The sequence below is a fragment of the Lutzomyia longipalpis genome, chromosome 4 (genome assembly GCF_024334085.1).
Source record: "Lutzomyia longipalpis isolate SR_M1_2022 chromosome 4, ASM2433408v1".
Classification (NCBI taxonomy): Eukaryota; Metazoa; Arthropoda; class Insecta; order Diptera; family Psychodidae; genus Lutzomyia; species Lutzomyia longipalpis.
The window spans coordinates 5,148,233-5,170,162 of NC_074710.1; the positions used below are offsets into that span (position 1 = coordinate 5,148,233).

A 21,930-nucleotide genomic window follows, 5' to 3' on the forward strand; every position below is an offset into this window, starting at 1 on the left:
TCCAGCGACGTTTCAACAAAATTCTTACCTTCATCTGGCTCTACTTTAAACAAAAAAAATGATTTTACAATATTTTATTGGTGGAAAATTTTTTATTCTTTTTTTAATCTCATAAAAAAAATATTTTTTGGAGCTAATTCTTAAAATTTACTTTAATGAATTTATAAGCTTTTGGTGTTATTTTGACATTTACTTATTGATAGTCCCTGAGGGTCATTTTGAGGTCTCCATGAGGGATATTAATGGTTGATAGACGTATCTCTGGGGGAGGGCCATGCCACTCAAGATGGTAATTCCTTATCAGGCGCGATGTTAAGGATTCAATCTCCAATTCAGCAAACCTCCGTCCAATACAGTTGCGATGCCCAAATCCAAATGGAAGATATGTGAAGGGGTTGTAGTTCTCATGTTTCTCCTGTGACCTAAGCCATCGTTCAGGGATGAAGGATTCAGCATCGGGGAAGTAGTATTCATCCGTATAAATCATTGAGCTATTCATAAATACATCCGTCTATGGAGAAGAATTCAAAATGGTTAAAGAAATGTCTTGAAATCGGTAAAAATTCATAAAGATTGATTCATTACATTTTTAGGAATTTGATATCCTTTCAGAACAATATCCTTGCCCGTTGATCTAACGTTTCCAATAGTTATTGGCGTCACTCTTAATGCCTCCTTGATGGAGGCTCTCAAGTAAGGCATATTTCTCATATTATCTGCTGTTAATGGAGAGTCCTTGTCTGGAAGGATTTTCAGCAGTTCTTCCCTGAGGATGTTCTGCTTCTCGGGATTTTTAGCCAAGTTGTAGAGGACCATGAAGGTTGCTGAAGAAGTCTAAGCAAGAAAATGCTTACATTTAATATCTTACTTAAGAATCCTTCAATTCCTTTGAATTTTTAACGGTTTTAGCTATTAAAATTTCCGTGATTTTACCAATTTTTGATTTTCTAAAAACATTTTGAATAAACTGAAAAGATAATTAGTTATTTTCCTAACTTCTAGCCTTGTTGGCAATGTTGAATATAAACTAAAACTAAACTACTATATTGTCGTTTACCGTATCAACTCCTGCTAGTAAGGAATCCAAAGCCATTAGAACAGCAACGTCTTTATCAATTTCATAAAGCTTCTCCAGCACGCCTTTTTCTCGACCAGCGTTCTCTCCCTTTGCGGCATTTTCCTTCAAATTCTCAAGTCCTTTATCGACGAATTTTCCAATTACTCTGTTAAAAATTAGGTAATAATGTAGAAGATTATTCTTTATAGTTTAATTTACTTTTTAGAAACTAGCCAGGGCGCTAACTTACTCATGCATGTAATCCATAATTTCCATGAAGCGATTGAATTTGGGTGTCTTGTAGAATTTCCAAATGGATGGCTGAAAGTCTAATTCAAACATCAACTGGAAGAATTCTTTGAGAACAACCATTAATTTGTCAACACTCTCATCGGGTTTCTCTCCAAGAAGACCCAATCGCATATTCATGGTGATGTAAGCAATTGATTCCAATGCCCAAAGATTGAGGTGAAGAAGGAAATTGGCTGGTGTCTCAAGATTTGCATCCCTCAGTGTGTGTAGCCTATAAAAGAGTCAAGAATCTTTTTTAATAATTCAAAGTAGGTTGTTGATGAATGCTTTAAGGTTTATCTTATCAGCTATTTTGCAATCTTCGTAATCTATATGGAGAAATGTTGGAAGTTGTGCACAATAGCTTGATAAGGTTTTTCTTGATAAGGCTTTTAGCTGTGTTTCATACAGAAACATCTTTTTCGGTTTGATTCCTTACTTTTTAACAAAATCCGAACTGACTTCATCAACAGCCGAGGTGTAACCTTTTGTGACTTGCGGCTTCATCATAACTCCATTGACTTTATGCCTCAGATCCCACCATCCTTGTCCCTGTTCACTAACTAAGCCAAGAGAAATGGGATATTTATCCTTTCTGTACTCCTTCCGATAGTACGTAAGGCTGTCAAGGCCTCTCCTTATGGGAAAAGTTCCTTCTGTGCGGTAAACCACTTCAAAATCTTTGGGATCGAACACTGCCACAATGTCTCGTTTTCCAAAAGTTCCTTTGAGCCTATAAATTGGCCCATAATGATTCCTCATTGATTTGTGAACCTCCGACATTGGTACACCACTGTACTGTCCACCAGCAAGGAAGCCCCTGATGAGTCCATATGTTGTTGGTCCAGGAATACTCTCGTAGGGCTTTGCTGCCTTCCAACTCTCTTGAATTGCCTCATCATCAAATTCCGTTGCAGTTGCCTTTAGGAAGAAATATTTTAAATCAAAAGATTTAAATTGAAAATGTTGGATGAAAAGGAAAAGGATATTATATACAGGACACTGTGGGTTTAGATTGGCCAGGCTTATGGTCACAAATTACTTAAAATTATTTAATTATTTGGAATTCTCTGGTAGTTCAGTGATTAATACGAATTAGTTGGTATACCACAATCGTGGCATACCAAGTATTGTAATCGTCGGAAAAACCGACCACCTCGGATCGGGCTCAAACTTGGTATGAGCACGTTTTGGACATCCCACATTACGAAAATGGTGGTGGAAAATTTTTGATCCGGCCGGCCGGCCTGCCGGCCGGTGCGCCATACTTTGCCTTATAAGTCGAGAACGGTAAAAGATAGAAACTTCCGGTTTGAAGTTTTCTATAGAAATGTGGGTGTAAATTTTCTTTTTTTCGCATTTTCGAAATCCAAGATGGCCGCCATCCGCCATTTTGGAATATTGTCAACCACTTCCCTTATAGTTAGAGGTCTGAAATTTTAGTATGTTGTAGGGCTCAGTGAGACGTTTTCATCAACAATTCATACTTGACAATCGGTCAAGCCGTTTAGCAAATATGGCGGTCTAAAGCAAAAAGTGTTTTTTCGATATAACTTGAGAACGGCTTGACCGATTTTGATCATCTTGGTATCAAATTAAAGGTTTTAAGAAGCTCTACAACTATCTAGAACATTCCAAGTTCCAAAAATGGCCGCAAGAGGCGCTAAATACAAAAACAAAAATTGCCTAACTTTAAGGGGCAATATCTTCGAACCCCGATCATAGATTTCTTTTAAATTTTGATATGTTGTAGCCTGACTTAATATCTGTCACCAGTCCGAAAATGAAGAAAATCTATGTCGCCGTTTAGAAGATATGACCATTTGAAAAATTCTTGTATTTAAAAAGTTTTAAGAGTCATATTTCTTGAACGGCTTGTCCGATTTTGCTCAACTTGGTATCAAATTAAAGGTTTTGCAAAACTCTACAACTTTCTAAAACATCAGAAACCTCTAGAACCATTCCTTCAGGACGAAAAATGCGAAATACTCTTTTTGTGAAACAAAAATACGCCATTTTGTGTTCTGGAGGTGACCTTGAAATGTACAGTCATACCCCGCATAATCAAGTCGAGGTTATACTCTTCTTACGCATTAAAATTAATGGGTGAGAAGAGTATAACCTCGACTTGATTATGCGGGGTATGACTGTATCGAAGTATATGTCATATTATAGCTTATTTCAATAGCTTTCCATAACTGGTCACGAAATTTTTGTAGGTCTAATAGAACTTAGGATATGACCTTTTTTATGCATCAAATTGCCAAATTTCACAAAAGATCGGCTTTGCCTACTAATACTACTCAAAAATTAAATTACAACGCATAGACTGACCCATCCGCGTTGTGGTATACCAACTCTAATAACTGGACGCGTTATGATTGACTTTTTCTGAGAGCTTTCAAAGCTTTCAAATCATTACTTGGAATTTTCATAGAAAATCACTTTAAGAAAACAATTAGATTCATTTTTGAAACAGAATTCCAATTTTAAAAAATTTACACAGGTTTAGATTTAAAAAAAAAACTTATTTTGAATTAAATTGAAAGCATAAAAACAAAAATATGCTCACTCTCTTAGCCTGAGCTGTGAAACAACGAAGCTGATTAGCACTAAAATATCTTTTGCGCACCAAAAACATCTTGTCTACCCGAAGACTCTTCAGCAACTGATGTGCCTCTAACACCCACTGTTCAAAAATTATTTTTTTTTATCATCACGACCAATTTTTGATTATATAGAGCGCGGAGTTTATCTTCCTTAGCATTTTTTGCCACATCATTCTGCGCATGCTTGTGATGCTATTTAATATATAATGTGTTGTTAGTGAAGAGTTTAAGTTCAGGGTTTCACAGTGTGTGTTGGTGGCTATATTACATAGCACGCGGAATATGTTATCTCATAGAAACAATAACATCAGACTAGAGTCAAAATAAATTCACCTAATATCGGTGCAGACGGCCATTGTCCTTGTAGATGCACTCAGAAGCTTGATAAGGTTGCGTTATCAATTTAATAGAGATTTATAATCGTAGTATAAGTATAGCATAACATAATTGAATATGCTCAAAGATCTGATTGAGAAGGAAAGTAAGTAAATAATGTGAAATTGGAGTTTTCTTTCTAAACCCCAAATTCAGGACCTCCCAAGAAAAAATCTAATTTTAATTTATATCGGAATAATGTTCGTATTCTTTTAATATCATCTAATCTCCATTCACCAAATTTTATCTTCTAATTTCCTATATGTATTTAAAATTTGCACGAGGTGCAATAAGTCCCAGAGATGTCCTTCCTCGTAAAATAGTAATTTGTTGTTAAAGTCAGCTGAAGACTTATTAGTAATCCCTCAATGTCATTTTGAGATCTCCATGAGGGGTATTAATTGTTGATAAACGAATGTCTGGAGGGGGGCCATGCCACTCAAGATGATAATTTCTCACAAGGCGCGATGTTAAGGATTCAATTTCCATTTCAGCAAATCTCCGTCCTATACAGTTGCGATGCCCAAATCCAAATGGAAGATACGTGAAGGGGTTGTAGTTCTCATGCTTCTCCTGTGACCTAAGCCATCGTTCAGGGAGGAAGGTTTTTGCATCAGGGAAGTAGTGTTCGTCCGTGTAGATCATCGAGCTATTCATAAATACATCCGTCTAAAAGAAAATTTAAAAAATGATCAGAAAAATACTTTAAAAATATTTACCATTCATTAGGTTTGATTCTTTACGTGTTTAGGAATTTGGTATCCTTTCAGAATAATATCCTTGCCCGTTGATCTAATATTTCCGACTGTTACTGGTGTCACTCTTAATGCCTCCTTGATGGAGGCTCTCAAGTAGGGCATGTTTCTCATGTTATCTACTGTTAATGGAGAGTCCTTATCCGGAAGGATCTTCAGCAGTTCTTCCCTGAGGATATTTTGCTTCTCTGGATTTTTAGCCAAGTTGTAGAGGACCATAAAGGTAGCTGAGGAAGTCTAAAGAAGAAATAAATGAATAAATTAATTTAAATTGGACTCTCGCAGAACTTCTCCAATATTTGGTTTCAATTATTATTGAATCTTCTTTTATTTTGATAATTTTGGATATCTCCTAAACAAGCTACAGTCAGGTATTGGTTAACGTCGCATGGGATATACTCTTTCCACTCATTATTATTAATGGGTGAGAAGAGTACATCCTATGCGACGTTAACTAATACCTGACTGTATTTATTTTTTCTCGCTTCTATTGTGCTAGGCAAGAGCCCATATAAAGTAAAACCAGAAAAATGAAAGAACATTATGTCGAGACCTCACTGTTTTGTTACCGTATCAACTCCTGCTACTAAAGAATCTAAAGACATGAGCACAGCAATGTTTTTGTCAATTTCATAAAGCTTTTCCAGTACGCTTTTATCACGATCGGTGCTATTGCCTTTTGCGGCATTTTCTTTCAAGTTCTCGAGTCCTTTGTCTACAAATTTTCCAATGACTCTGTGAATATTTAGGTAATTGTCAAGTTGCTTAACAATAATGGTTTAATTTATTTTGAGGCGTTGGACTTACTCATGCATGTAATCCATAATCTCCATGAAACGATTGAATTTGGGTGTCTTGTAGAATTTCCAAATAGACGGACTAAAATCCAGTTCAAACAACAACTGAAAAAATTCTTTAAGGTCAAACATCAGTTTTTCAACACTCTCATCGGGCTTCTCTCCAAGGAGGCCTAATCGCATATTCATGGTGATGTACGCAATTGATTCCAATGTCCACAGATTGAGATGCAGAAGGAAATTGGGTGGTGTCTCAAGATTTGTATCCCTCAGTGTATGTAGCCTGTAAAAGAAAAAAGAATTTCCATCATAAATTTAAATTAGCTTGTTGTTGAATGTTTTAAGTTTTTTTTCTTATCAGCTATTTTGTAATCTTCGTAATCTGAATGAGGAAAAAGAAAACATTGATGTCATTCAAAATAGCGTAATAAGGTTTTTCCTAATTAGACTTTTTCTTTTTCTTATCCTTACTTTTTAACAAAATCCGAACTGACTTCATCAACAGCCGAAGTGTAACCTTTTGTAACTTGTGGCTTCATCATAACACCATTGACTTTTTGCCTGAGATCCCACCATCCTTGTCCTTGTTCAATAACTAGGCCATGAGAAATGGGATATTTATCCTTTCTGTACACCTTTCGGTAGTACGTAAGGCTGTCAAGGCCTCTCCTTATGGGAAAAGTTCCTTCTGTGCGGTAAACCACTTCAAAATCTTTGGGATCGAACACTAAAACAATATCACCCTTCCCAAAAGTTCCTTTCAGTCTGTAAATTGGCCCATAGAGATTCCTCATTTTTTTGTGAACCTCCGACATTGATACACCACTGTACTGTCCACCAGCAAGGAATCCCCTGATGAGTCCGTACGTTGTTGGTCCAGGAATACTCTCGTAGGGCTTTGCTGCCTTCCAACTCTCTCGACTTGCTTCATCATCAAATTCCGTTGCAGTTGCCTTTATGAAAAAATATATTTTTATCTTTGAAAGTTGAACTTTTCACTTTGAAAGGACTTTTTATGCACAGAACACTTTGAATCTTTGAGGCTTTAAAATTTTTTTTCAAATTAATTAAAACTATTCAATTTTATTATGAACTTTTTCCTAGATCACTGCATTATGTACTTTCAATATGAATCTTTCTGAGAGCTTTCAAAGATTTCAAATCATTACGTAGAATTTTCAGTGAATTCAAAAGATCACTAAGAAAAAGAAATTGACTTATTTTTGAAACTATTTTTTAATAATAAAACTCTTCGAAAGAATCACCTAAAATATTAGATAGGCTTAGATAAAATTAGTTGTGATTTAAATTAAAAGCGTAAAAACAAAATTATGCTCACTTTCTTGGCTTGAGCTGTGAAACAACGGAACTGATTAGCACTAAAATATCTTTTGCGCACCAAAAACATCTTGTCTACCTGATGAGACTTTAGCAACTGATGTGTTAACATCAGTGTTCAAAAATTCGACAAATTTAATTAATGATTAGTCTGGAATTTACCTTTTTTTAGTATGTTTTGTGGTACAATTTAAAAGGTACGTAATGTGCTGTCGGTAATATACATAAATGTATATAGCGTGCAGTATTATGTTTTCTCAAAGGAGCAATAAAATCAGACTAGAGTCAAAATAAATTCACCTAAAGTCAGTGCAGATGGTCATTGTCCTTGTGGATGGATGAACTCAGAAATTCGATAAGACTGCGTTATCGTATATGTAAAATTATAATCGAATTATAAATTTTTAGACCCGCTTATCCTGATTGTAAAATTTATTTTTATAGATATCATTTCCACAAAATTTTATATAGAAAATTATAGAAGATTAGATAAAGATGAAAAAAACTGAGCTTTATTGAGATAAAGTTCCTTACACCAAAGTTTTATCAACTTTAATTAATATTAATTGTAATCCTTAAGTTGTAACTTGAGGTCTCCATATGGAATATTGACTGTTGTTGAACGAATCTTCGGTGGTGGATGATGCCACTCAAGGTAAAAATTCCTAATTAAGCGTGAAGTGAGAGTTTCCATCTCAAGCTGTGCAATTCTTCGTCCAACACAAATACGACGTCCATATCCAAATGGGAGGTATACATAGGGGTTGATTTTCACACATTTTTCCGATTCTCTTAACCATCGTTCCGGAATAAAAGAATTTGGTTCTGTAAAGTAGCATTCTTTCCTGTAAAGCGTTTCATTTGGCATGAAGACGTCGGTCTAAAATTAATTTGTTTCTTTTAAAAGTAAAGAAAGAAGTTTAAAAGAAATAAGAAAAGAAAAAAGAAATTTACATTTTTGGGTATTTGGTATCCACTAAGGACAATATTCCGAATAGGTGCTCTCATTTGTCCACTCAGTACTGGCATCATTCTCACTGATTCTTTTATGCATGCTCGCAAATATGGTAGATTTTTCATATTTTCTTCTGTTAATAGAGAGTCCTTTTTAGGGAGAACTTTCAGCAATTCTTTTCTGAGAATTTCCTGCTTCTCTGGGTTTTTAGCTAAGTAATACAGTAGTGCCAATGTACTTGATGAAGTCTAGAAATGGAGAAAAATATTTGAGGATTGTTTGACCAACAATTTATAGCTCAAGTTTTTATTATTTTCTTTCATTAAATCAGGACAAGCCGAATAGGTTCTTATAGCTTTCATTTTAAGCAACCAGTTTAAGGAGCTTAAGACACTCTATTCTGGTTCACTTTAACTTGTTCTAAATGTATTTTAATACATACTTACTGTATCAATACCAGTTAAAATTAAGTCAAATATCATAAGCTTAGCTACTCTCTGATCGATTTTTAATAATTTTTCGAAGACACACTTCTGAATTTTGCTGTCTTCACCTCCAAAGTGTTGATTATTTAATTTTTTTAAACTTTCTTCAAACAATTCTTCAATTATGCTGAAATAAAAGACGAATTAATTAAATTAATAGGTATTTAAATTACTTAAAGAAAAAGAAAATTTTTACTTTTCTATCATCTCATATGTCTGAAGAAAATATTTAAACTTGAATGTCTTGAAAATTTTGTACAGGGACGGTTGAAAATCCAGTTCAAATAACAATTTAATAAGAATCTGAAAGTACTCGAGTAATTTTCTGATTTGCTCATTGGGTTTCTCTTCCAGAAGACCCCATCTTTGATTCATGGTAATGTATCCGATATTTTCTAGTGCCCATTTATTCAGTTGATAATATAGATCTGATTGACCTTCGTAAGATTTCTTTAATCTGTGAAAAAGATTACAAAAAAAACTGATAAAAATACTCTGAAGGTTAAAGAACCTCATGAACACACCTTGCAGCGAATTCTGAGCTTATTTCATCAATACCTGAAGTATATTCATTTATAACATCTGGCTTCATAATTACACCATTGAGCTTTTGCCTAAGATCCCACCACGCCTCACCTTGTTCACACATAATACCTCCTGTCAGTGAATAATGATCCTTTCTGTACTCTTTCCTGTAATACGTGATAGCATCCATACCACGTCTTATGGGAAAAGGACCTTCTGCTTGGAAGAGGGCTTCAAAGTCTTTGGGATCATCCACTACAACCATATCGCGCTTCCCAAAAATTCCTTTTAGTTTGTAAATTGGTCCAAAGTTCTTTCGAAGAATTTTGTGGGCTTCTAAGAAATCTAAGTTGCTTAATTCTCCATCTGGCATGTAATTCCGCAGCAAAAAGAAAATTGAAGGACCCGGAATCCTGGAATACGGCTTAGCTGTCCTCCATTCCTCACTAAGTTTTTTTAGATGCACAGTTGTTGCTTTATTGTCACTACTAACCATTTCCGAATAAAATCGTAAATTACTAATAATTCTTTTGCGCAAAAGAAACATTTGTAGAAACTTCTAATTAATAGATTGATAAAAAAATACTTTATTGAGTTTATTCACTTCAATAATTGAGACTAAACAGACTAAGAGACCTAAGTTAGTCAAGTCTAAGTCGCAAATGATTAAAGTAGATATATTTTCTTGACTTTTGTCGACTCGCCGTTATCCGGCATTATCCCATCTTTTTTTTTTATTGAGCATTTATAAAAAATAACAATAAAATTATCTTAAATGAAAAACAACTATTATTTCCAATCTCAATTAAATTGAGCACAAAATATTCTTTATTTGGCTCTTATTGACACACATAAAAAGAGTAGCTAGCATGCTAGCACACACTTGTACCTCGCTTAAAAAAAAAACGATCATTAATAATGAAGGAGTTTACCCGCTTTCCCATAGGGATTTCCTCATTCGAGGAAACAATAGAAAGAGATACGTTATCAGAGAATATGTAAATTAATCAGTAGAAATGGACAAAGAAATTCCTTTTTTTTCCTCCGCATTCAGCTGCGAAAAAGCAGCAAAAATTTGCTTGAAAATGTAAACAGTGACGTCATCAATGTGTTTTTTGTCTTTTTTTTATGCATGAAACAAAAATATCCGTGTAAAAACTATCAAAGAAGTGTTTTTGTAGGAGTTAACATCAAAGAAGTATTAGAATGATTACTTCATGCATTCAAAGAGATAAAAAAAAAACACAATTATGACGTCATTGTTTATATTTTTGAGGAAATTTTTGACAAAATAAATGTTCATAAATTATCTATGTTAAATTGTTGACTGTAATATCGAATAAGTTGACAAATCGTTAGAGATTTAATCATCGCCCACCAAAAATGCATCAACTTCGGTCTCTTAATTTGAGACTTTGTAAAATCATACAAGAGAGTGGGGTAAATTCATGTGAATGAGCTATGGGAAAATATCTACGTATACATATGTTTATTTTTCCTGGTATTTTGTTAATTTTTAATCGATGTGTGCACAATTGGAAATATTAATTTCTTGAACCTTTTCTGTGTCAAAACTTCCAAAACGAGTATTTTATGATAATTTTCATACTAAAAAAAAAAGTTGCAACATTTTTACTTTTCTGGCTTTATTTGAAAAGAAATGGAATTCTTTGAGATTGAAGAAATTTCTTTTGTTGAAGAACATCTCGATCGCACTTGTACGTCCTTGGTAGACACTTGAACAACTTTTTATTACGTTGTAACATCCAACACCTTTCTCAGTGACCATAAAAATCAAGATCAAGTACAAACAGTACAAACAATTAGATGATAATAACACTGAGAGTATTGATGAAAAAAAAATTAATTGGTAGAACAAGCAGTTTAGTAGGAGAATTTACATATCTGCAACAAACTTTTTCTTTATTTTAGTTCTATTCTAGTTTAGTAAGATTTTTTTTTCAGATCTAAAAATATTTATTTGTAAAAAAAAATTCAAAATACATTCAAATGCCTTTAAGAAGCTGATAAAGCGAATATCTTCTTGCCATCCTTTTAATGTTGATGAATATTTTAATCTTTTCTAAGGCTCTTTCTTATTTTTTGTACCCTAAACGCCTTTAAAGAAAATATCCTTCACTGATACTCCTTAAGACGCAACTTTAGGTCCCCCATTGGTATGTTGATGGTCATTGATTGAATTCCCGGGGGTGGATAGTGCCACTCAAGATGATAATTCCTCACTAATCGTGACACTAGAGCTTCCATTTCGAGTTCAGCAAATCTACGACCGATACAAGCACGAATTCCATAGCCAAATGGGAGATACGTGAAGGGGTTGTAGTTCTCATGTTTCTCCTGTGACCTCAGCCAACGTTCAGGGATGAACGATTCAGCTTCGGGGAAGTAGTGATCATTCATATGAACGGCTTTATTGGGCATATAGACGTCGGTCTGAAATAAGGAAGATTTTTTTTTCGATTATTAAATTAGTTTAAAGTTTTTATCCAACTTACATCCCGTGGAATTTGATATCCTCGCAGGACAATATCCCGACCAGTTCCCCGGAAGTTTCCACTCACAACGGGCATCATTCTAAATGCTTCCTTGATGCAAGCCCTCAAATATGGCATTTCTCTCATATTTTCCGCTGTTAATGGGGAGTCCTTTTCCGGAAGAATCTTCAGCAATTCCTCCCTGAGGATGTTCTGTTTCTCTGGGTTTTTAGCCAAATTGTAGAGGATCGAGAATGACCCTGAAGATGACTGGAAAGAAAATTTGTTTTTTTCAATTATTTAATTTTTCGATGAGAGGAAGAATTATAAGGTAATGACGTACAGTATCAACTCCAGCTAACAAGGCATCCAATGCCATGAGAATAGCAACATCTTTGTCAATTTCATAGAGTTTTTCAAGGACTCCTTTCTCTCTTGAATTTCCTTGCTGATTAGTGTTGGTTTCTTGTAAATTTTTAATTCCTTTCTCCACGTAATTTCCTATCATTCTAAAAAAAAATAAATCTTTTACCAAAAACAGCTTAATTTTATGAAAAATAAATACTTTACCCATGCAATTCATCCATAATTTGTACAAAACGATTAAATTTGGCTGTTTTGTAGTATTTCCACACAGATGGTTGTATATCAAGTTCAAACATTAGTTGAAAGAAATCCTTAACATTTTCCATTAACAGCCCAAGATTTTCATTTGGCTTCTCGTTTAATAAACCAAGTCTTGTGTTTAACATCACATTGGCAATTGATTCTAAAGCCCAAATATTTAGTTGGTAAAATAAATCCGGAGGAGTTTCCAAATTTTCATCCCTCATATTGTGTAGCCTAAAAAAATCAATTTTATTTATTTCTCAAGAAAGATTTGGGAGTAAAAATAATTTTTTCAGGTAAAAAGAAAATTTTAGAATGCAAAATTAATATTTTTCACGTACTTCTTAACAAAATCCTTGCTAACTTCATCAACAGCTGTTGTGTAGCCTTTGGTAATTTGTGGTTTCATCATTACATCATTAACTTTATGCCTTAAATTCCACCATCTCTGCCCTTGTTCGTTAACCAAACCAATGCTGGTGGGGAAAGTATCCTTTCTTATGTATCTACGGTAGTACGCAAGGGTGTCAAGGCCACGTCTCACAGGGAAAGATCCTTCAGTTCGAAAAACCACCTCAAAATCTTTAGGATCAGTCACAACAACAATATCATTCCTGCCAAATGATCCGCAGAGTTTGTAAATTGGTCCATATTTTCGCGTGAGAACTTGATGAATTTCCGTAAATTGCATTGAGTGGAATTGTCCTCCTGGCAAGAAGCTCCTCATGAGATTAAATGCTGTTGGTCCAGGAATACTTTCGTAATCCTTTGCACCCCGCCAGCTCTTCTCAATTCCCTCATCATCAAATTGCAGGATGTTTGCCTTGCATACAAAAAAAAATTGCAATTAAAACTTTAAAAATTAATAATCATTTACTCACAAAATAAGATCTAATTTTCTACACAAAATTCTACCTTTGAAATTTGCACAGATGAAAATAGTCTGGATTTAATTAAAGACAAATTATTCTTTCGAATGATATACATACTGACCACTCTCGCTGAATGCACGAATTAAACTAAACAATCATATCAGTTAAATAAACCGTAAAGTCAATGTGAATGAGTCTGTTGAAAAAAAATGTGGTAAACATTTACCAATTCCTCGAGAATGTGTAATACTATTTTGGGTAAAAAAAAATTTAATGATGAATATCAAACAAATAAAAATCAATACACTGATGATTCGCAAGATAATGTCTTTTAATTGCCAATTTTAATTGATATTAGGATCATTCCAATGACGTAGACAATGTGAAAAAATAAATTTACACAAATCGATAAATTGGTGAATTGTATTGTGAGATAGAATAGCCAGAAATTTACTTAAGGAGCTCTTTTCAGATTTTTTTCTAATCTCAAAGATGTTGAAAATGGTTGACTTGAAATAATTTAACGAACGTTTGACATTCATTTTCTATTGTTGTCATATTTTAACGTTTAATGATTCTTATTTAACGTTTGATGATTTTTTTTGACATTTCTTGTTTGACATTTTACATTCTTTATGACGTCTGACACTTCTTTTGTACGTTCAACATATTTTTAAAGACTGACATTTCCTTTGACGTTTAAAAATCATTTAATGTTACTATTAAATGTTTGTCTCTTTTTTTACATTTAATATTCAATTTATTTTAATAAAATTTCTAGCATGAAAATAATTTGTTTTAATATGTTAAAAAAATCCTGAACCTTTAGAGGATGTTTAGACACCCAAAAACCTTCTAGGCTACGTCACCTTAATATAATTTCAATACAAAGTGAAATTAAAGTAAGAAAAACGTACTATACAGTCAGGTATTACATAGCGACGTTTTGAATAACGTCAAACTTGGATTACGGCGAATTGATTAACGTATTTTGTACCGGAATTGATTTACGTCGTTTTGGCTTATTCTGTCTTTCACGCATAAAATTGTATTAAGCTATCTCTCTCTAGCATTTTCGTGCAAGAGGAGACACCACGAATGTTCAAATTCACCTCGGGCCATGGTGGTGAATTTTTTCAAGAAAATCAAGTAGCGAATTAAAAGTAATTTTTGTATTTTTTATCCTTTTAGTGTGAATATAATTAATTGTGTAAAAATAAAAATAAATTTGTGAAAATCGTGAAAATAAATCGACGAAAAATGGTTAAAAAAGATATGAAATTAGGTCAACTGAACGGCAGATGAACGGCGTTGTGCGGAGGGACTTTTCTTATAGCTTGTCAGGAGAATGACTACCAAAGTGGCCAGGAAGGTATAGTGATTAGGTTGTGTTGTTACGTGGAATAACCGTGCGTCAGAAGCGAAATTCAAACAGGTGGAAATTCCTCCAGAAACCTCATCACGACGAAGGGTCTTTGATGTTAAACCAAGTGATTCAGTGCAGAAGGATTTGCTAGATCCTGAATCCATTCATAGGGTTGTGGAACTTCGTCTGGATTGCAAACGATGGCCACAGGGGAGACACACGGAAGACTAGGACTGTAGAATTTTCTACGGGTGACCAAACTAACGCTACGGCTCATTTGAAGAAGCTCCATGATCTTGAGTTCAGTCTGGAAGTGAAACGCGTGGTGTCAACCGCCAAGGATGGGTTGAGTGTAATTTGTGATGTAACCTCTGGCCTGGAACATTCTCGTGGTAAGAGGGAGTGAAATACCTTCTCATGCGCTGTGTGTGTTCTTGAGGACAAGAAGAACAGTGACGCCACTGCACATTGACAATCCCATTACGAAATTCCTGGAAGGAACATGGCTTCCTGTAATAAAAGAATCCCGAAACAGAGACTCTTCTGAGTGCTATTGAAGAGGATGCGAGTCTCAGTATTATCAGTGAGTGGAGATAGACGATTTGTTGGCTATCAGTACGCTGTTTGGTACCTCCTTACGCAAAGCACACACATTGCCTTCAATCTTCAGCGGGCTCTTTATGTCACGGGACACAATTCCTTCCCAATCTCAGCTCCGAGGATCCTGCAATCTCCAACAATGCCAAAGAAATTGTTCTCTCGAGTTTAAAAATTTCCTGCCAGTGAAAAATCAAAGAAAAATCTTCATGAATAAAGAAAATTCACTCTTTATTAAATTTAAAAAAAAATTGTTAATAGAGTATTTTTGTAAAACATAAACTAAAATAAATAATACTTTGAACATAGAAAATCAAATTGATAGTTTTCCTTCTGTATTGATGTCTTCACTCGTCATCTATTCCGGGCCATAAATTGCGGCAAAAAGTCCAAATCCAAAGCTGAGATAAAAGGAGGATCAGCGATCCATTATACTCTGGAAGATCCTTGACTGCAAATTGCTGTTCAGCTACTGCTTTAAAATCTCCTGTGGGTTTGGTGAGCAGATGAGCTTAAGGAGAACCTCTGAATCCCCGCACAGGAAGATGAATAGTTGAGCTGCAAATATTTTAAACTTACTGAAATTCATGGTTAAATGTGTTCCCGGAAAAAGCCGTAAGTTTCTGAAAGTTTTGCAGGCATCCTTCCTATTGCATCAAGAGGTTTATAAGGGATCTTAGCAACGTCCTTTTCAACATCCAGCTGATGCTTGATTTCATTTAGGAGTCTAAACCAAAGATTAGCCGGGTGTTGAAAAAGAATTTTCTAAGATTCTTTAGAATCTTCCTGATGCAATGGGAATGATGCCTGCACAACTTTCAGAGACTTCAGTGGCTTTTTCCGTGCAACTGTTTCTGGAATAAATTGTATTTTCATCTCACTTATCCCGACATGAGCCTCAATTTACTTTCTGCTAAACTGATTGTGCGTGATAGGGATTCCCGGCTTTTATGTCGCATTTATGTTTTCCAATGTTGTTCAGCCGGATTCTAGCTTCAGATCCTGGACTATTTCCTTCAAGAAAACTTGTAGTCTTGTCGACTTAAGTGATGGCCAGGTCGATGAGGTCTGAGCGTAACTTTTGTTAATACCACGAATAGTTCCTCTTGAAATCCTTGCGAGCTAAAAAGAGAACATTTCATATTAGAATCAGCACTGTAGTGTGTGATATATTTTGTGTCTAGCTTGCTGTGGCGGCTTGTGGGTATTGATGATAATCTTCCACACCTGAACCATAGCACATAGCTCAGTGTCTCCACTAACCTGTCTTTCCTCCAGTCCATCTGGGGTGATCAAATTCCTTGGAAAAAATGAACGATTTTCCTTCACGTCACTCGAATAAAAGGTAGCATTGCATTGAATAAAAATTCAATGCTTTGCCGTTTTTCACTTTCTTGAGCACAATTTCCATAAAATAAAAACAAAATCATCCGGAAACATCCACAAACTTCGCATGAAAACAATCAAACTTAACCTCAATTTTTATTTTCACGATCGACATCTCCGACATCTTTTCGTGAGACATCGGTGTGGTGAGTGTGATGATTTTTTTTCCAAAATTCACCTCTTCTATGGTGCCCGAGAAAATTTTATCAGAATTGCGTGAACAGTGAAAAATTAGTTTTTTATTAATAAAACATACTAAAAATAGACTGAAAAGTGTGTGAAAAGATAGTTTGTGTGTTTTAGAAGCTAAATAAAATGCATTTGGATTTTTATCGGTGAGTTTTTCCTCCAAAAATCGCGAACGACGTTAATCAATTCCGCTACACACATTTTTCATTTTCACTTATTTAATATATAATTACGCTATTTTCCAATTATTCTGATTGCAATTGGTCCCCAAGAGACCCAAGAATATACCCTGATCAGACATTTTCCCAAAAAATGATTTCTAATGTGAAAAAAATGAGTGGTATTAGACTACGTACAAAAATCCACGAACTAAATAAATTCGCTAAGTAATACCTGACTGTACTGCGAAACACCACTGTAATTTCATTTTATAGTTCTCTTTGCCAAAATTTAACAACGGTCATAATGTTTTTTTTTTTTTTTTTATTAAAGTAACACTCACTTGCGATGGCTTTGAGAAAAGTGATATTTTATATGTAATTTTCGGTCAAGGATAATTTTTATTCAACTCAGAGCTTAGAGATGATTATTCTTTCTTTTTTTTCTTAGAGTGTTTTCTACGTTTTATATTAATTGAGAAACATTAATTAACTTTAATCATGCTTTGTTTTAACTGTTTAATGTTTTCATTCTTTGGCATAAAACACAATTTTAGCGTTCGCTAGAATCGGAAAAGAAGAATCAGAAATTCTTCTTTTACTATTTAACTTTGAATTAAAGAGGAAGTAATTTTATCATCAATTTTGCAATATAATATGTATGTATTTCTTTGTATTAATCTATTCACATTGAATAATAATTAGGTGTTATTGAGATAATAAAAATAGATTTCAGAGACTTGATTGAAATGTATTTAAAATTATTCATAAAGATCTAAAAATACATTCTTAACTACTTCACGTGACAAAACTATATTTTACTTTGAACAATTTTATTTCCTATTTGTTGAGTTTTTAATGCTGTTTTTTTCTATTTATTATTTTTAACTACTCTGCTACTATAAAAACTACCTTTATTTTTTAAAGATAGTTTATTGTCAAAAAATTTTCGCGGTGTAATAAATAACGTTAATTGTTTACTATTTATGATTAAATTAAATTTTTTCTAGAAAATCCTTTAAACTTTTTTTTTTAAACCTTTTTTACTATTTTTACTACTTGTACTGAAATTCGACAAAAATTCTACTTAAATATATCATAAAAAGCTTTATTTAACGTTTGTTTATAAGCATTAAAAAGAACTTAACTTTTTAATGAAAAAAAAAAAGAAATTTTTATTGAAAGGATAAAAGTGGGTCAGAGGTACAATTGTGCGTTAGCCCAACATTTATTGCTCATTGGGAAATTTTTGGGTCAAAGTGTTCACTTTGTTGCGAATATAAGACCTATACACTTCCGTTACCCCTCCCCCCACGCTGTGTCCTCCCGCTCAGAGCGAGAACATCACCCTGGCCACCAAATTGGCTGTTTAATCGATTCCTGGACAGTTTTGTAGCCTTTTTGGTGTTGCCCAAATTTTATTTTGTATTAATTTTTGCAATAAATCATCATGGGAAATACGGAGAGCAATGTAACCAGTGGGGTGAAGAAGCAAGCAGGAACATCCACCCAGGAGCTGTACAAGTTTGTTAATCTCAAAGGTGGTGGCCTCTTGGTGGACATGATGAAGCGTGCTGCACAGAGTAAGCAATTCGCGGAGATTGATCACGCAATCAAGACAAAAGTGGAACCATTTCTGTACAACAAGGGTGCTGGAAAGTGGATTCCAGTTTCCTCGCTCGTCCTGCTGCGGAATCGCGAACGGCCACGGCATAAGCAATTACCGGAAATTCGTGTCATGGAGAATCCAGATGATGATTTCGACATTAGTCAGTACTGCCCTGAGGTGTCCGAAGCTGAATACTACACAAACATGGAGGCATATCGGGATGTTTGTTGGGACATCAAAGAACGCGGTGCTGTTGGAGAGACAATTTTGCACCTGTGCCTCCTAAATGCAACCTCATTGCATGCTGACCTGGCCAAGAGATTGCTGCGCTTCTATCCTAAACTCATCAATGATATTTACATGTGTGATGAGTACTGGGGCGAAAATTGTCTCCATATTGCCATTGTGAATGAAGATCCAGCCATGGTGAAGTACCTCCTGGATGCTGGATCGGATGTCAATGAGCGCTGCTGTGGGAATTTTATGTGTCCCGAAGATCAGAAGGCATCACGCTATGATTGTCCTGATCATGAATACGTTGGGTTGCTTCCATTCACCAACTATGATGGGTGAGGATGTTGTTTATGTTTGTTGGAAAAATTCTCTTTATTCGCCATTGCCGCCTTGTCTAATCTGCCATTTTTTTACCGCCAAATCTTTCATTTTCCCCACGTTTCCCTTTTTCACCATTCAAATTCACCATCTTTCCTATCCCGCCTCCAGTGCGCGCGAAATTCAAACTAATATTTCAAAAAAGATTTCGGAACATGCTTTTCTCGTAGTTGGTTGTAGTTGATTGATGTGAGACTTCCTCCCACACAGATACGTCTACTGGGGTGAATATCCACTCAGCTTTGCCGCCTGTTTAGGCCAGGAGGAGTGCTATCGATTGGTCTTGGCACGTGGTGCCGATCCTGATGCTCAGGACACAAATGGCAACACAGTCCTCCATATGCTCGTCATCTATGAGAAATGCTCCACATTCGATATGGCCTACGAAGTGGGATCAAGGCTATCCATCCGGAATGTTTTGAACCTCACACCACTCACCCTGGCCGCCAAACTTGCACGTGTTGAGATGTTCTTTCACATTCTCAACATTGAGCGTGAAATCTACTGGCAATTGGGTAGTGTAACATGTGCAGCCTACCCTCTATCTCAAATTGATACAATTGACGTGGAAACAGGACACATTAGCAAGGATTCCGCCCTTAATCTCGTTGTTTTCGGCGATAAAGATGAACATTTGGAACTAATGGATGGTGTCCTGATTGATTTGCTCAAAGTCAAATGGAATACATTTGTAAAGCGACGCTTCTACCAGCAATTCTATCTTTTCGCAACGTACTTCTCCGTAAGCTTAGCTAGCTTCATTCTGCGTCCTGGACCGGATATTGAGGAGGAGGAAGATGACGATGCAAAGGTAGTTGTGAGTGAGGAGCAAAAGAATCACACAGGTTTGCGTGAAATGTATAGAAATTGGGTAAATGTGAGTGAATCCAACTTCCTCAGCAATGATACCATCTCAGGAATTTCTGGGAATGCAACTGACATCGATACGGATCTTGTGTGGATCAATAAAACCAATCCATGGTGGAATACCTACGGAGATTGCCCACTTATGAACTTTGAAAGTCCCGAGAGTAAATTGAGGATTGTTTCGGAAGTTATTCTCCTTGTAGGAGCTGTTTTGTACATCCTATCTGCTCTTCGGGAGAGTCGTTTCCTTGGCTATAAGATGTTTGTTGAGAATTTGGTGAGTTTGAGTTTTTTGCGATGTGATGCCGATGTAGGATTGTCTGCATTCGCAAGGTAACGGAATTTTATGTCTTCCCATTTTTCTTTTAAATTAGATGACAGCCCCTTCTCGGGTGATGTTTCTCTTTTCCTGCTGCCTCATGATGGTGATGCCGTGGCTTAGAATTTCCTGCTCAACGGAAATGGAGGATCATTTTATTGTTGTAATTATGCTCACAACAGCACCGTATTTTCTCTTCTTCTGCCGTGGCTTTAAAACCGTTGGACCCTTCGTTGTGATGATCTATCGAATGGTAATGGGTGATCTGCTTCGATTCGTTTCCATCTACCTTGTCTTTGTGATGGGTTTCTCCCAGGTGAGGAAAACACTCTCTGAATTCGCATAAAACATAATTTTGTGACGCTGTCGATCTCTCTTGTCCCCCATTTTGTTTTATTTTGTAGTTATAGTTTGTTTTATTTTATAATTTGCTTATAAAGTAGTTTATTTTCACCATCGTTGGTCATTTTCACCACTTTATTTCACCACAAAGTCTTTCTTATCTTTTCTAGATTTAACACTGACCACAATGATCCCAATGTTTCTTTCGTCAAGACACGCGTCAAAATCAATGTTAATTTGTTCAAAGAACAGTTAGGCCTCCATATTGTTTTATTTTACCATTAAAAAACCTTTATTTTCACCACATCTATTATTCTCACCACCTATCTTGTTTTGCAATAGGCACGCGCCTAATTCAATTCATTATCGCTTCAAAGAAAAGTTACGCCTCTGTATTGTTTTATTTTATTACCATCAATTCTTTTTTTCACCACGTTGATCATTTTCACCACTAAAATTCCCCACCAAGCTTCTCTCGCTGACAGCACGCGCCAAATTCAAAATTCTCATTGCTTTCTGTTACATTTAAGGAATCTTTCCTGTAGTACCTTAACTCCAAATATTTCTTAGGCATACTACATCATTTTCTTGTCATTCGACAACCCCGCTACACCTGAAGGAATCGACGATAGCGAATCAAATCCCGTTCCATCACCAATGGAATCCTTCGTGGCCATGTTCCTAATGTCTCTGGGGAATTTTGGTGATTACTATGGGGCAATGGAGCTCACAAACCACGAAGTTGAGGGTAAAGTTCTCTTTGTCATCTTCATGGTGATCGTTGGTGTTCTCCTGGTTAACATGTTGATCGCCATGATGGGCAATACGTACCAAAAAATCGCCGAAACGCGCAATGAGTGGCAACGACAATGGGCAAGGATTGTTCTTGTTGTTGAGCGTGGTGTTGCTCCGGCTGAACGTCTCAAGAATCTCATGTCCTACAGCCAACCAATGTCCGATGGACGTCGTGCACTGGTGCTGCGTCTCAATATGTCCGATGACGACAAGGAGGAGATGAAGGAAATCATGGAAATGAAGCGTGTTCACGATAGGTTGCTGAAGAAACGAATAGCTGAGCGAGAGAAGCGTTTCCAGGAACGACAGAAGCTCCGAGAAAAATATACAACCACCAGTTCATCCCAAGAATATCTCACCACAAAAGCTGGCTTTTAACTAGGGGCCTTTGCGTGGAATTTAATGAAAATTAGTTTAATTTTTCTCTCTAAAATAAGAGCAAATATTGTAGTTTCATCGTTGTTAATTTTAGATTAATAAAAAAAATCTCTATAGCTTTAAAAATTTCTTTCAAACAACCTTTTAAA

At 35.5% G+C, this 21,930-nt stretch overlaps 3 protein-coding genes and 1 long non-coding RNA gene across 4 annotated transcripts; 1 reads left to right on the forward strand and 3 right to left on the reverse strand.

Annotated features, from left to right (window-relative positions):
• Nucleotides 1-72: 72 nt before the first annotated feature.
• Nucleotides 73-4,154, reverse strand: LOC129795792 (probable cytochrome P450 12b2, mitochondrial). The gene is made up of 6 exons (XM_055837272.1): nt 3,921-4,154; nt 1,788-2,269; nt 1,308-1,580; nt 1,058-1,223; nt 586-834; nt 73-511 (listed from the first exon to the last, which is right to left on the reverse strand). The coding sequence occupies exons 1-6, from the start codon at nt 3,987-3,989 to the stop codon at nt 194-196; spliced, it is 1,557 nt and encodes a 518-aa protein (XP_055693247.1). The 5' UTR covers nt 3,990-4,154; the 3' UTR covers nt 73-193.
• A 493-nt stretch (nt 4,155-4,647) lies between these two features.
• Nucleotides 4,648-13,417, reverse strand: LOC129794464 (uncharacterized). The gene is made up of 15 exons (XM_055835216.1): nt 13,207-13,417; nt 12,633-13,114; nt 12,253-12,525; nt 12,026-12,191; nt 11,704-11,952; nt 11,328-11,641; nt 8,624-8,789; nt 8,177-8,425; nt 7,836-8,102; nt 6,356-6,837; nt 6,015-6,167; nt 5,895-5,966; nt 5,738-5,822; nt 5,076-5,324; nt 4,648-5,001 (listed from the first exon to the last, which is right to left on the reverse strand). Exons 1-15 carry the CDS (start codon nt 13,276-13,278, stop codon nt 4,687-4,689), a joined length of 3,594 nt encoding a protein of 1,197 aa, XP_055691191.1. The 5' UTR covers nt 13,279-13,417; the 3' UTR covers nt 4,648-4,686.
• A 748-nt stretch (nt 13,418-14,165) lies between these two features.
• Nucleotides 14,166-16,557, reverse strand: LOC129795797 (uncharacterized). Its single transcript, XR_008751153.1, has 3 exons — nt 16,390-16,557; nt 16,008-16,248; nt 14,166-15,684 (listed from the first exon to the last, which is right to left on the reverse strand). It is a non-coding gene; the product is annotated as an uncharacterized LOC129795797 (long non-coding RNA).
• A 1,300-nt stretch (nt 16,558-17,857) lies between these two features.
• On the forward strand, nt 17,858-21,907 carry LOC129795794 (transient receptor potential cation channel subfamily V member 6). Its single transcript, XM_055837274.1, has 4 exons — nt 17,858-19,037; nt 19,291-20,224; nt 20,322-20,582; nt 21,179-21,907. Exons 1-4 carry the CDS (start codon nt 18,310-18,312, stop codon nt 21,779-21,781), a joined length of 2,526 nt encoding a protein of 841 aa, XP_055693249.1. The 5' UTR covers nt 17,858-18,309; the 3' UTR covers nt 21,782-21,907.
• Nucleotides 21,908-21,930: the final 23 nt, after the last annotated feature.